Consider the following 15,400-nt stretch of genomic DNA (forward strand, 5'->3'; position numbering starts at 1 on the left):
CACAACAAGCTCCATGTTGCATTTGCCATCCTTGGCTTCTTCTAATGTTTCCCAACAGCACCAAAACCTCACTGGATACTCTCAAAAGGTGTGGTAAATATTTGAACTATTGACTTCCCAATGGTATGGAAATGGAAAGGTAGGAGATGAGAAAATTCCACAAACAAATGTGTAGAGAATTGTTTGTATAACAATTTCTAACTCTCAAGTGTTTTAGTTAGGGTTTTCTCCTAGAAGCTCTCATTCACATTTGTGGGTAATATGGATATATATAATAAGGGTACAGAAAGTGTGTATCAGGTAGTACAAATTGGCAAAACAAAATGTCTTACGGGTGTCTCGTGGGAAGGCCTTACCTGCGAGATACTCGCGAGACACAACTATCTCCATTTGTACAGACTCTTCGCATTCCAATCATGTGTAGGGCACATGCATCTTTTCGCGGGATGCTTAGTCGCGAAATACCTGTGAAAACTTTCCTTGCTTTAATAGCTTAAGTCTTCACACTCTCTCTCACTATCACACAACCCTTACAATAAATTCTCACAACAGATACAGGATACAAAAGATTGAAAAAAATTACAATCAAATTTGGTACGGAATAAAAGCCAATAAAATACATATTTGTAAATCACAACTTTAAAAACCTTCCCACACCTCGGCCAAGAATTTGGTCCCTTAATGTGCCCCCAAAGGTCTGCACATTTGTTTGGCAAGCATGCTCAAATATCCTAGGGATGATTTACACCTACGTAAGCTAAAGGTTGAACCACAGTGTGATCTATGCTGCCAGCAACCTGAATTGTAGGCCACCTGCTATGGGAATGTCCATTTGCAAGGAACGTTTGGCTTTGTGAAAGGGGAAGATTCAAAAATGTTTCAATGCTATCCAAGATTTCTTGGCTTTATTTAGGTTGATGGTGTACAGACTTCCTCAATTTGATGTGGAATGTTGGGCGGTGATGTCTTGGGCAATTTGGAATGCTCGGGAATAAGTTTTATTTCCAGAAATTTCAAGCCAACCCCAGATCCATTTTAAATGGAGCCCTTTTTTTCTTGGATGAGTATCAGTCATCAGAGGCTTGATACTGCACACCGAAGCTCTTGATTTTGTTTGTGACTTTTGTCTGCTCAGGTTTTACTTGTACTATGTTTCCTCCATTTTTTTTTTTTTTTTTTTTTTTTTGTCGGTTTCTTCCTACTGCTATAGCCATTGTCTTTCCCCTATTCGGCTTTATGCTCAGAGTTTTTACTTTGTATACTTTCAGTTATCAATATAATTTGTGTCTTTTACCTTTAAAAAAAAAAAGCTGGGTGAAAGTATAGTTGTATATTTCAAAAAATAAATAAACTATATATAAAACCAATGTTCATAAATTAACTCTCCAAGGTGTGAGCAAAATAGCATATAATTTAATAGACTGATCGAGAAAAGAGAGTGATGCTTACTGTTGTAGATCCACTGTTTCCAATATACGAGCCGATTTCCGCTCCGATATGCGAAAGACCTGCCAGCCAATACTTCCACAGGAGACCGCTCGTGGCAATCCAGAGCGATAGCCAACTCAGGGTAACGCTCGAGTAATTGCAAAGCCAAATCTATTGAGTTGCGAACATAAGCAATTAATTTTAAGGGAATCATGCCGAGTGTTTCAAAGCATAGAAATGAATACGAAAATATAGTTGAATCTGAAGTTCTTACCAATAGCTTTGGAATAAATAGCCCGGGTAACAAACATAGCACCGTTGATGCCACTTCTTGGCATTAGATTTTCTTTAGGAGTTTCAGAATAGAGATAGCGCGCCATTTCTGTTCCATTGGGGTTATACATAAGAGCTAGCACTACTGGAATGAGGTCATCGCTTCCATTTCCAATGCTAAGTAAGGTCCGGCTCTTCCCAATTATACATTTTGCCATCTGGATGTTTCCAACCATAGCACAATAACCTAGAACAGTACAATTATCTGTATCTTTTATTTTTAAGTTTTCTTCCGACATTATCTTTACCAACTCCTTCACAATATTCAGATGTCCTTCAAAGATAGCAATGTGTAGAGCCGTACTTCCAGAGATTGAAATTTGTGCAATCACTGCCTCCGGATTGGAGCTAATGAACTGATTAGCAGCATCCCATTCACCTTTGCGGATATGTTTTTCAAAGGATACATACTTACTGAAGAGACCGTTCTCATCGTTCTCCATCCCTGCCGAGTTTTTAGTACTTTTACTATAGATGTCAAAATATTTGGAATATCTAATTGCAGTTCCTAGATGATTATTCTTTTCATTTAGATTTCAGCATTGACTAAACGAATAATATTATTTGCACAGGAGTTGTGCCTGAATTCAACCAGAATATATATAAAGCGCGATTAGAGAAGATATAGTACTAATTAGAACACAAAAAGTGAGACAGGAATTTATCACTTTTTTTATTTTTATTATGATTGTTAGAGTATAAAGTAAAACATAAAAAATAAAACAAAGAATTTGCAGCACATATCCATGAATTTGCATTAATGTTTATAATACTTTCTATCTCGGATTTAATTTATGGGTATAATTAACGGGTGCCCTTAAAATTTTTGTAAATAAATCTTTTTCATAAAAAGTTATTTAAAGTATTTTCTAAACCATTGCCCTTAGGGTATCCATTATTTTAACCTTAATTTATTTAAAAGTATAAGCGCAAAATTCTCCTTTGTGATGGTGTGTGATGCTATTGCATCTTCTTTTTTTTCTTTTCTACTTTTTTTTGTTCCTTTTTTAGTGATTAAAAGAGTGAGACTAAGAGTGCAAGGATCTCATATTTCACTTCTCTTTGTTCTCCACACCGTTCAAAACTTTTTTTAAAAAAAATATTTTTTTATATTAAAATCATTAAAATTTATTTTAATCAATAAAGAATTACTAAAAACCAAAAATACAAACAAACATGATCACCAAATTTCCCCAGAGAACCTAAAACAATTATATTTAATACAAAATCTACTAGTTCTTTCCAACTAGATTAGCTCGAAGCATTGGTATATATGAGGCCCATCAAGTTTCATTGCTAAAAAATTACAAATTCATGAGACCAACTTTAACATCACATTTTTACTTTTTAATAACTACCCACCACAAAAGTAGTTTAAAAAAAAATAAAAAATAAAAAATAAAAAAGAAGGTAAAATAGTTTGTAACTTCAGTATTTTACTTTATTTTTACATTCTTACTTGACAATAAACCCTACCTTCCATTTTTTACATTACCTCTCATCCGTTGAAATAATATTAAACCCATACAGCACTAATGGTCAACAACACAAGTGTCCAGACCGCCCAAACCCAGCCAACATTACATCCTATGACAACCACCATCAACTATGGCCAAACCCAGCCATGAAAACCCAATGGCAAACCTACCAATAGCAGCATCAACTACCCAGTACAACCATGATGGCCACCACAACCAAATCCAAAACTCTCAAATCAACCGCCATGCAACCCACAGATGATCGCCTAACTTCAATGTCGTCTCATCTACAGAGACAATCCATTAAGTTGGTGATAGGAGAGAGAGTATGAAGGAAGTCTGAGTTTTTCAAAAAGGAGAGAGAGAGAGAGAGAGAGAGAGAGAGAGAGAGAGAGAGAGAGAGAGAGAGAGAGAGAGAGAGAGAGAGAGAGAGGGTGAATAAAATAACTGAAGAAAATAACTAAATCCGCTATAGTGGGAATTTATTTTTAGATCTTAGAGCAACTCCAATAGGCTCTCAGAAACTATCTTTGGAGAGGAAACACACAAAAAAACACCCTCCAATAGCCTCTCTAAATTTTTTTAGAGTTGTTACAGTAGCTCTCTTGAAGAAGAAAGTTGTTAGAGTCATATTTTCTATGTAATTGACTAATCCTTTGACAAAACGTAATTTACTTGTAATTTGGTAGATCTAAGTTGGGTTTAATATATCAAGGAGCATGTTGCTCAAACATATCAAAAGGGTTCATTAAAGACAAGAAGATTGATCCAAGAAAAAAGTGAAGAAAAGCTGATTCATTAAATCTCAACACTAGCTCAATAGATGCTACTATTGAGGATTAATGAGAAAGCTCGACATAAGCTCAATCTATCAAGAATTACAATTTCAGAATTTCTAGATATAAAATTCGGCCCATGATGACTTGTTTGATTAGGGTTTCTTTTCTCATAACCCTAGTCATATATAAGGCTTATTTTGAAAGTCATCACACACGAAAACAGAGACCTAAGAACACATATTCTCTGTTGAAGTAATTGCATTTATACACCTTAGGGTTTTGTAACCAAGTGTTTCTTGATCTTTATTGTTGATGAAGTGAAGAAATTTGCAGCCAACAATAATCATTCAAGTTGCTAAAGTTAGTCACGTACTAGAATCCATGCAAAGAAGTTAGTCACAAATTGGAGATTTGTGTAACAAAGGAAAGAAGGCTACTATAAGATCAAGTCCAATTGGGTATTGGAGCGAAGGTTCAACTGTAGGTTGGTATTTTGGGATAGGCCAGTTTAGTGGTAAGATTCCTCATACTTGTAACCACTTGATTATTAATTAGTGAATTCTTAGGAATGGTGACTTTAAATTCACTCGATAGGGTTTTTGCCATGCAAAAGTTTTTCCCTTTTGTCAAGAATCACCTTGTCAATTTATTTTCCACTACATTTAGTTTATTTGGTGATTTGTTGGTATCTCCATGATTTGCATGTAATTTGATCTAACTAATCAACTTGGGTAATTGAATTAATTAACCGAGGTCAATCTATCTTAACCCAACTAGTGGTATTAAAGTGGGCACTCTCTGTTTATGTTTTAATCTTTGCTGTCTGATCCATTGACCCTTGTTGTTATGGATCATGGACAATCGTTGATTAAACCATCTTTTTTTATGGTACTAACTATGCATACTGAAAAGTACACATGAGAGCTTTTTTGCAATCTTTAGATGAAATGGTCTGGCTAGCTTTTGAGGTTGGATGGACCAAACTTACTGATCCACCCATGTCTGAGGATGATAACAAGATCAAAGCTGCAAATTTCAACAGTAGATAGTTGAATGCCTTGTTTAGTGCTGTGACTAACGAGGAGTTTAAGAAGATCTCATCCACTAAGAGTGCCAATGAAGTATGGACAATCCTTCAAAACACTTATGAATGTACCAAAGCTGTGAAAGATTCCAAATTTCAAAGGCTTACCACAAGCTTTGAAGAAATAAGGATGGAAGGTGATGAGGCATTCGATGAATTCTATGCCAAGCTCAAAGACATAGTGAATTCTGTCTTTTACTTAGGTGAAAAGATTCCAGGCTAAAAGTCAAAATTTGAACAAGGATAGAGCTTCAGATGTGGGATCGTGTTTTAAAATGAAGGTAAAAATATTATTTTGGTCCTTACATTTTGGGGTCATTGTTAATTTGGTCCCCACATTTTTGTAGCAATCAATATGGTCTCTGCTATTTTCAAGTTGAAGTTAATTTAGTCCTTACCATTAACTCATTAACGGAAAATACTTACATGACAAACAAATGACAAGTTGGCACACTTGAAGCTTATGTGGCGAGTAAAATAATAATAAAATTTTTAATCAATATTAAAAAAATTGCTACAAATTATTAGTAAGAACAAAGAAAATTTCACTCGTAACACCCAATCTCCACCAAAGCAAGATAACATGCAAACCAGAAATTTCAACCACTCTTCAAATTTTTAGTAAGACCCAGAGAAAATTCAAACCCAAACTCATGTACCCACATATTTTGATCAACAAAGAGATAAAAGCCAAATGAAATTCAAAATCTTATAAGCAAATTTCGTCTTGGACAAGCACAAAAAAGCAGCCCCTTTGTTCTAGTTTTAGTTAACCCAAGAACAAGAACAAAGAAAAAGGTTTCGAGACTCAAGTTTCATGTAGTGATTCATGGCTAAGAGAAGAAAGATAAAATTTTAAATATCTAGGGCCCGTTTGGTTGGAAAGGTGAAAAAGTAGAAGGATGGAAATGGGGAAGAGATATATAAAAGTGAAAAACTCATTTATTTGGTTGAGAAGAAAAATGAGAGGATGAAAAATGATGTAGGTATAAATTGAATGATATGTCCATATTTAAAAAAAAAAAAATGTGCTCAATTAAAAAAAAAAAAAACATCAACCAATAAAAAAATTATTCCACCAAGTTTATTAAAACAAAAATAATGCCCAATTAAAAAAAAGAGAGAGAGAGAGAGAGAGAGAGAGAGAGAGAGAGAGAGAGAGAGAATGAAAATAGCATACACATGCAATTGATAAAAAAAAAAAAAGCATGCACATGGCCATTTAGCAAAAGTAAAATGAGAGGTAGCTAAAGACAAACAAATGAAGAAAACCGCAAAAATAGTTAAAAGTAAGTGAAAGTTTGAAATGTTGCAAAGGAGAAAATGTTTAGGTCCTACCAAAATGTTGCCTCCACAATTTGGGAAGAAAATAGAGAGGAGAAGAGTAGTTATAGTGAAATGACTAAACTACCCTGCATCTCACGTTTTGGTTGTTTCTTTTTTTCTTTTTATGGACGTGATATACTGATTCACTTCTTGGTTTTTTTTTTTTTTTTTTTTTTGGGTGTTTGGTTCATTTTAGGGTGTTTCGCGTATAAGGTTTTTTTAAAAATAAAATAAAACTTTTATTATTGAACATTATTTTTCTTTTTTAATAAACTTAGGTGATTGTATTTTTTTTTTTTAATTGGGCATCATTTTTTAATAAGGGCATATAAGTAAATTTATACAGATTTTATTTTCTATCTTCTCATTTTTCTTCCCAACCAAACAAAAAAAGTTTTTTTATCCCTCCACATTTCCACCCGCTAACCAAACACAAATGAGAGAAATTAAAATCTCTTCTATAATTCCACTTTTCTATCATCTCCCCATTTTCTATCCTCCTATTTTTTTACACCCCAACCAATTTTTTTTGGTTAAAATCAGTTTGGTCCCCTTTCATTTTTTCATCCCCCAACCAAATGGACAAAGTGTTTGTTTAGAAAGAAATTGATTTTAGTGCTTTTGATTTTTGTTTTCCATTTAGACGCTGTGGCAATTTTTTTTAATGTTAATTGAAATTTTTTTTAATCGCCACGTAAGTTTCAAGTGTGCCAATTTGTCATTTGTTTGCCACATCAAAAATGAGTTTTTAGTAGGGACTAAATTAATTGCAAGTTAAAAATAGTAAAGACCAAATTGATTATTACTAAAATATAGTGTCAAAACTGACTATAACCCCAAAATATATGAACTAAAATGATAATTTCGCCAAAAAAATAAATGTGAAACCCAGGATAGGAATGCTCTGATTTGTACAAGCAACACTTGGATAATCATCTCTTTACGGAACTCTCCTTATCGATCAAGAAAATAGGGAGCTGTTTATATATTAAAGAAATCAAACTCATAATTTACAGTTATATAGAATTTAGACATACACAGACCTTCCTTATTATCCATATCTCACAGGTATCTCATTCATCCAGCACCCCCCTAAATTCTTAATAACCCAATAATCAAAACTGTCATCATTGCTCGTACCATACCCATTTCTCTCCCTCTCTCTCTCTCTCTCTTTGAGCGCGCCCTTGTTAAAGTTGAAAAGAGAAAACAAGAAAAGAAGCTGAAGACAACTACTGCGTTTTGTGAAGAAATAATGGAAGAACCCAAAGATGAAACGGTTTCATTAGGATTAAAGAAAAGAAACAAGAGACAAAGAAACGATGCCATATCATTATACAAGAACAAACGAAAACTAACAAAACGACGTCCTTAGATAGCACACGTGTCATAATCTTATTGGTTTCTTTTGTAACCGTTGCATTAGTTAGATTTGTTATTTCTATTTTCTTTTCCCACTCTTTTTCTGGGCTCGTGTACATGCTCTATTGTGTAGTATAAATAGTAGAGGAGCTTTGTATTTTATTTCTATGCTCTCCATTTCTTTTCTTCGATAATAAGAATCTTATTAAGAGAGAGTTTCTTTCTTAGTTTCACTCAGAAAGTTTATTTCTTTACAACCCTATCAGTGACCAAATGGGCAAAGACTCACCAAAACCACCACCACCACAACCACACCGAATATAGCGAATAAACAACGGCAACCACTCCAATGTTATTATTTTAGCTATTATTTTATCATCGATTTGCAAACTTTAAGCTATTATTTAAGAATGTTAGAGCATGTGTATTTTCAGGAGAGAGATAGCTACCTGAGTCTGGGTCAGCACTAGACTTGCTCATCTCTACAATCTCTAGGTCAACACTAGACTTGCTCATCTCTGCAATGGTATCCCAAGCGATTTTAGCCATACTAATCTTCTCTATCAAAGAAAATCTATCCTGCCTGCAGGATTCCCTGATCAAATATAAAGCCAAAGCATTCTTCTTGCTCCAAGAAGGTGTAGTTGGTTCGGTGGTTGTTTCAACAATGTTCCAAAGATCATGATTCATTAAAAATGTTTTCATCCGCTCACTCCAAGCCACATAACTTTCCTCCTCCTCCTCCTCCTCCTCTGGTACTGAAACACCAACAACAATTTGATATATCATTCTCACAATATAAAATTGTGACTCAGTGAAGATTCTATTAAACTCTTTTAGATATCCAAAATACCGTAGTGGGGTATAAGGTATATTAAATTTCAACCATTCTTGCTTTAGTGTTTGCCTGGTCTTAACTTCTCCTCATACTTCCAATGTACACACTTTGCATTCCAAACAATTGTTTACAAAGAGTGGACATCATGTATGCACATTTTTGGAAAGGGGAAGCAGTGACTTTTTCTAAGACTTTTTGTTATGACACTCATCTCCCCTTAATTTGGAATAAGATAGTAACTTCCTTTAAAATCTAAATTATTTACCCATGCCCTCCCCTGAATGATTAAAAATACATTAAAATTCTTTGGGGAATTTTTTTTTTCCAAAGTTCAAGTGTGAATGGCAATTTAAGTGAAGGGTAAAATTCAAAATTTAAATTTTTTAGAGCCTATTTTCAGTGATTTAGAAGTGGTTAGTGTAAATAGTTTGTATTTTAATTCCAAATTAGAATTTACTCTTTTTAAAATGATGTCTGGTGTATATAGAGTGTGAATATTAGGAGTATGAGACAATTAATAATTTTCCATTTGATAATGAAAATATATTATGATTTAATTAACAGCAAGAGATTAAAATCCTAAGAAAAAAAAATAGCAACGAGCAACTTTATGGCATTTTCCTCACCTAATTATATTTAACCTGTAATTTGGAAGATCTAAATGAAAGAAAAATTACAAAATGGATAGAAGGGAAGCTCACTAACACTCTACCAGTACTAGCCACCCAAACAAGAATATAACTAGTAGCAGCCATTAAAAAAAAAGCAATTCTAATAATTGATAGCAGGTCTGGGAGAACAAAATAAAGTTGGACAGATGAGGGGAAATTTTAACTAATGGGGAAAACGTAACATAATTACATTTTCTTTTGGATGAAGTAAAAAAGTGAAGAAGTTTGTTGCAAAAAAAGTGAAGAAGTTTGTAGCAAATGATTCTGTTATATACGACCTACAGCTTAGACATCTAAACAGAGAAACCTACAAGTAGCTTAGTTATGTATTTATCCCACCATTGTGACAGTACACGTGTTATGTTGTCATTGGTACCTAGAGTTGGTGGACCTTTCTGTTATGTTAGTTATAAGCTATTAATTAGACAGAGTTTCAGTTTTTCTTATTTTTCTAGTTTTGTATTCTCTGCTTCTTGTATATATAAGCAGATTCAATGAGAAACCAGAGTAGATTATCACATTCTTGATCTCCAATCACAAATTTGACCATAATCTTTTAGTATCATGTCAACTTAGTCTATGTTGTTATCTCTTGGATGGAAATTGCTGACATGACTAACGGCCAAAATAAAAAATTAGTTGTCGTTGATGTGGCAATTAACTAATTTTTTATTTTGGCCGTTTGCTATATCAGTAATTTTCATCAAAGGGACAACAGTAGAGATTAAATTGACATAACACTAAAAGATTAGAAACCAAATTGATATATAATGTAAAGAATAGAGACAAAATACATAATTTACCCTAAATTTAAATACTAGCCTCTCTAGATTCTTATTAAAAATATGTAATGCACTTAAATAGTTGACTAATGTATTTTTAATTCCCTCCAATTGCTCTTATGTCATATATAACTCATTAAATTATAGCGTATTTAATGTATACTATATTTATTTTTTATTTTTATTAAATTGACTTGTATATTTTTAGACACATCATTATCAAGACTTATTTATTTATTTATTGGCAAAAATGTAAAGACTTACTTAATATAAATATTTTTGTTTAACTAGAAAAATATCATATGTTAAAATAAAAATTATAAACATTCTTCATGTATATATATATATATATATATATAGCTTAGTCACCCTTGAAAAACTTTTGGGCACTGCCACTGTTTCAGTGGTAGCTTCTTCAACGTTTAATAACACACGTTGTCCAATCAGACTTCAAACGGAGAATATGCTTGAAACCCTTACTATTTGCACAATGGATGATAATCCAGGCACTATTCTTGTCACTCAACTTTTTATGGATGACACAATTACAACACCTGAAAGTAGATCTTTTCTTAGGGTAGTGACTGCCAAAAGTAAGATTTGTTATGTTGATGGAACAATCTCGCAACCCTTGGATTCCTTGAGCCTAGTGTTTAATGCATGGAGGCACTATAACACCATGCTGCAATCATGGATCTTCAATTCCTTCTCGAAGGAAATTACGTTTCAAAGGAAGACATGAATTGAAAAAACTTGAAAGTAAAGAATTGAATTAAACGAAAGTGAAGTTTAAAAGCTAAACTGAATTGAACTTGAGACAAAATTAGAGGACATAATTTGTAATTTAACCCAAAACTTATTAGATAATTAAGTAGTATGAGATTTGACCACAAAAAAGCCTAACTTTATCTTTTGGAAAAAAAAAAAAAAATAGAGCCTAACTTTATGATTATAGCATAAAAGCATATTATAAGACCATGAATTATAATTTATTTATATCTAAATAAAATTGCCATGGGGATGGGGGATTTCTATGGCAGTATCAGAATGGGTCTTTTTTGAATGCTCCAATCATGGATTTGGCACCCATCACATGTCCTCTGGCATAAGGCCATTCTCGCTGTTCAAATGTTGCCTTTGCTTCTTTTAATACTGTTGTCTGTTGGTTTATTATTAACGTTGTAATGGTGGTGGCAACCAGACGAGACAGAGGGGAGGAGGAAAAGCGTGATGATTCTGTATTTCATTTCATTTCTTTCTTTTAAGTTTTTTTTTTTTTTTTTGGGGGTGGGGGGGGGGGGTGGGGGGGAGAGGGGTTAAGTTCATTATTATATCTTCTAGAACTTAGGCCTATTTGAGGTATAAAATGTTTGAGCATGTGCAGAATAGAGAGAGACATACCAAAATAATCACTTTTGGGGATGCTGCATATTGATTCCAAAGTTTCCCAAGCAATTTTGGCGGAAGTAATCAGACTAATCACATGACATATCCGTTGCGGGCATGAAATTTGGATCACATGTAAAGCCATGGCATTCTTCTTGTTCCAAGCCTTGAAAGCAGCTTTATCATTTTTTAATTTAGGTCGTTTGTTGGTTGCTTGAACAATGTCCCAAAGATCTTGAGCAATCAAATAGGTTCTCACTTGAACTTTCCAAACCAAATAATTGTTTACATTAAGAACTTCACTTACAGCTGCACTTGAGGCTATCCTTGATTTCATCTTTAATCTGTCAATATACCTACATGGTGTTAGGATCGGGGTACACTTTGGCAATCAAATCCGGTTAGAATATAATCCAATTAGGTACAGGTTTAGAATCGGGCAGCTATAATTGTTGTCTTTTTCTTTTAAAAATGAATTTTTAGTCTTTTATGGGTCGGATCAATTCAGGATGATATCACTTATGTCATAATGTGTACACATGTTATATATAAAACATTAAAATTCTACCTTACACTATATATACGGGTGTGTTTGAAAATTCTACCATTTTATTAAAAAGATGAATATTAAATCTCTCATAAACACAACTAAATACATAAAATTTGAGGATAGAATATAACATACTGGATTAAGAGAAAATAAATTAATAAATAATTGGAAAAAAAAAACCTATAGAAAATTTATATTTAAAAATAAGACTACTCAATATTAGTAATAAATGTAAAATTAAGAATATTTATATTTCAGAATTGCACCTTAAATTATTTTTTAGTTTGGCACCCCTTCCATAGAATTAGACCTCTCTCATCATTTCTCCCAAAAACTTTCAAAGTGACCATAAACTTGTATTTACATAATAACCAGTCAAATAACTCAATAAATTGTTATTCTTATATATTCCTCTTTAGGCATATTTAAGGTACCTACCCAAGTTTACAGAAATAACCGAAGTCTAATTAAAAGCATTTAATATACTACGCAAGGACGGAACTAGGGGGCCAGGCCATGCCCTGACCCCAAAATAATAATAATAATAATAAAATAGGTAAATTTTTATTAAAAATTATGTTTGGGGCCTTTGGGCCCCCCTCCCCTCCAAGAACAATTCATCCCCAGCCCTAGCCCAACAAGGAAATCCTGGGCATAACCTAATTTCAACCAAAAAGGAAAAAGAAAGAAAAAAAAAATGAAAAGAAAAGAGAAAGGAAACCAAACGTTATAGAGAGACTAAGAGATAGAGAAATAGAGACCCGTAGGTTTTCTTGTAATAGACTTATTTGTAGTTAATTTATATCAAGGTTGGTTTACCCAAAAAAATAGAGAGATCGAGAGATGAATCACGCATTTAACCTAAATATTATTATTGTGCAAGAGGGTTTGTGACTTTGGGTTTGGGGTGGGCTTAGTTTAGGATTTCTTAAAATAATTATTAAAAAAAAAAATTTGGTCCATATTATTTACCCTATATTTAAACACCCCCCTCCCAAAAAAAAAAAAAAAAAAAATCAAGACCATTAATAATAGGTAGTTTGTTTATCACTTGCATGAATTTACTATTTTTTATTCACCATTTACACTCTGTCACATGATAAATTGTGACAAAAAAGTTGGAATACTGCTATAGTCACAAACTATTTTACAATATTTTTACAACTTATTAATGTGACAAATTCATTCTAATTTTCATTTTTATCTAGATCTACTACTAATATCATTTTTTAACTTACCAATAATCACTTACCATATTATCAATTTGTAAAAAAATTTATAAAATAATTTGTATATGTAACATTACTCAAAACTTGTGAAATAAACTACGGTAATAAAATTTTAAGAGCATCTAATATATTGTGTAGGGATGGAGGGTAATTATTAGATACTCCTAGAATACCATAAATGCATGCTCTCCCATTTCACATAACTGTTGATCCCACTAATTAAATTTGTAGTAAGACTCATAATTCTTGTGAGAGAGAAGAGTACGCATTTATGGTACTCCTGAAGTATTTAATAAGGAGGGGCAAGCCATCCTCTGACCACAAGAAAAAATAATAATAAAAATAATAATAATAATAAAAATAATGGATAATATTTTATAAAAAATTATGTTTGGGGCCTTTGGGCCCCCTCCCCTCCAAGAATAATTCATCCCCAACCCCAACCCAACAAGGAAATCATGTGTTTAACCTAATCTCATAAATAAATAAATAAATAAATAAAAGAAACAAAAAAACATAGAAAAGAAAAGAAAAGAAGAGAAAAGAGAAAGGAAACCTTACAAAAGAGATTGAGAGATAGAGAAATAGAGAGACTGGGCTTTTTTGTAATAGATTTATTCGTAGTCAATTTATATCAGCATTGGTTTATCCCAAAAAAAAATAAATAAATAAAGAGATCGAGAGATGAATCATGCGTTTAACCTAAATATTATTATTGTGCAAGATGGTTTGTGACTTTGGGTTTGGGGTGGAGCTTAATTTAGGAATTCTTTTAAAAATAAAATAAAAAATAAAAAATAAAAAATAAAAAATAAACCTTGGTTTATATTCTTTACCTTATATTAAAAAAAAAAAAAATCAAGGCCATTAATAATAGGTAGTTTGTCTATCTTACACATGAATTTATTATTTTTTCTTAACATCTCGCTTTATAATAAATTGTGACAAAAATGTTAAAGTAATATTTTATAATATTTTTACAATTTATTAATATGGAAAATTCATACTAATTCTTACTTTTTATCTAACTTTATCATTAACATCATTTTTTTTTACCAATAATTACTAACCATATTATTAATTTATAAAAAAAAATTATAAAATAGTTTCTTAATTATCATTCCTAAAAGATTGTGAAATAAGCTACAATAATAAAATTTTAAAACAATGGGCAGTGGAAGAGGTAGATTAAACAAGGGTCAGGCCTCTCTCTGTTGACCGTTAGTGGTGGTTCCGGACCAGATCTGACCGGAACGGGTTAGATCCGAGCTCTGGCAACGTCGGCCTACGATTTGCAACTCCTTCACTGACGACTCTTGCGAGGTTTCTCCGAGTAAGCCCCCCTGACTTCCTAGTGGTTGTGGTTTTTCACTGTACAATGTTGTTCCCTGAGATTTTTCTGATGCTTTTTATTTTATTTATTTTAATTTTCTTTGAAAAAAAAAAAAAGATAAATTCTAGGAACTATGAAAAAGAAAGTTGCTTCAAAAAAGCTATGCAAATGATTAAAAGCTCGTAATAAAAAGTTAGCACGCACACGAACCTGAACGGCTGAGCTGAGTTCCTGCTCCAAGAAGATTGGATTGATTCTGGTCTAGAAAAGATACTAAGATAGGAAAAACTTTTTATAGTCTAGTTGTTTAAATAGGACTCGGTTATTGTTCCTAGCAAAAAAAAAAAAAAAAAGACTCGGTTAACCATAAATAGAAAAAGACATACCATACAATACATGACATAAATGTTAGTCATTATCATCTTTGGTTTTGGAGTTATTTTTATAAATATTTTATTAACAAAATGATAAAATAATAAATGATGTTAATAATTTTTTATATTTTGCATAAAAATGATATCAAAACTTTTTTATTATGGTTTATTAACAATTGTCCTTAAAACATCGATTAACATGACCCCTTAAATTAATAGAAGAGTTGTTCACTTGTTCTAAGAGTGTAATAAAAAAAATTACAATATTTTCATTATAATTAAAGTATTTGTCAACTAGATCAAACTAAAATCAAATCAAATAATTAAATTCATCAAAATAATAATAATAATAATTAAATATTATACCAAAATTTACCGTTGTTACTTTTTTTTTTTTTTTTTTGGGGTCATATCTATAATTACAAATTTATTGAACTTGTTGACGGC

General features: G+C 32.2%; 1 protein-coding gene across 1 annotated transcript in view; it reads right to left on the reverse strand.

Annotated features, from left to right (window-relative positions):
- Positions 1-14,871, reverse strand: part of LOC115984311 — a 45,172-nt gene extending 30,301 nt beyond the window's left edge. Inside the window, exons 1-5 of the mRNA XM_031107299.1 lie at positions 14,790-14,871; positions 11,483-11,811; positions 8,240-8,548; positions 1,703-2,206; positions 1,450-1,599 (exon numbers count right to left, since the gene is read on the reverse strand). Coding sequence (XP_030963159.1) covers positions 1,450-1,599; positions 1,703-2,206; positions 8,240-8,548; positions 11,483-11,804 — 1,285 coding nt within the window. The 5' untranslated portion in view covers positions 11,805-11,811; positions 14,790-14,871. The remainder of the gene's footprint in view (positions 1-1,449; positions 1,600-1,702; positions 2,207-8,239; positions 8,549-11,482; positions 11,812-14,789) is intronic.
- Positions 14,872-15,400: the final 529 nt, after the last annotated feature.

The sequence above is a fragment of the Quercus lobata genome, chromosome 4, assembly GCF_001633185.2.
Source record: "Quercus lobata isolate SW786 chromosome 4, ValleyOak3.0 Primary Assembly, whole genome shotgun sequence".
In the NCBI taxonomy this organism is placed as follows: domain Eukaryota; kingdom Viridiplantae; phylum Streptophyta; class Magnoliopsida; order Fagales; family Fagaceae; genus Quercus; species Quercus lobata.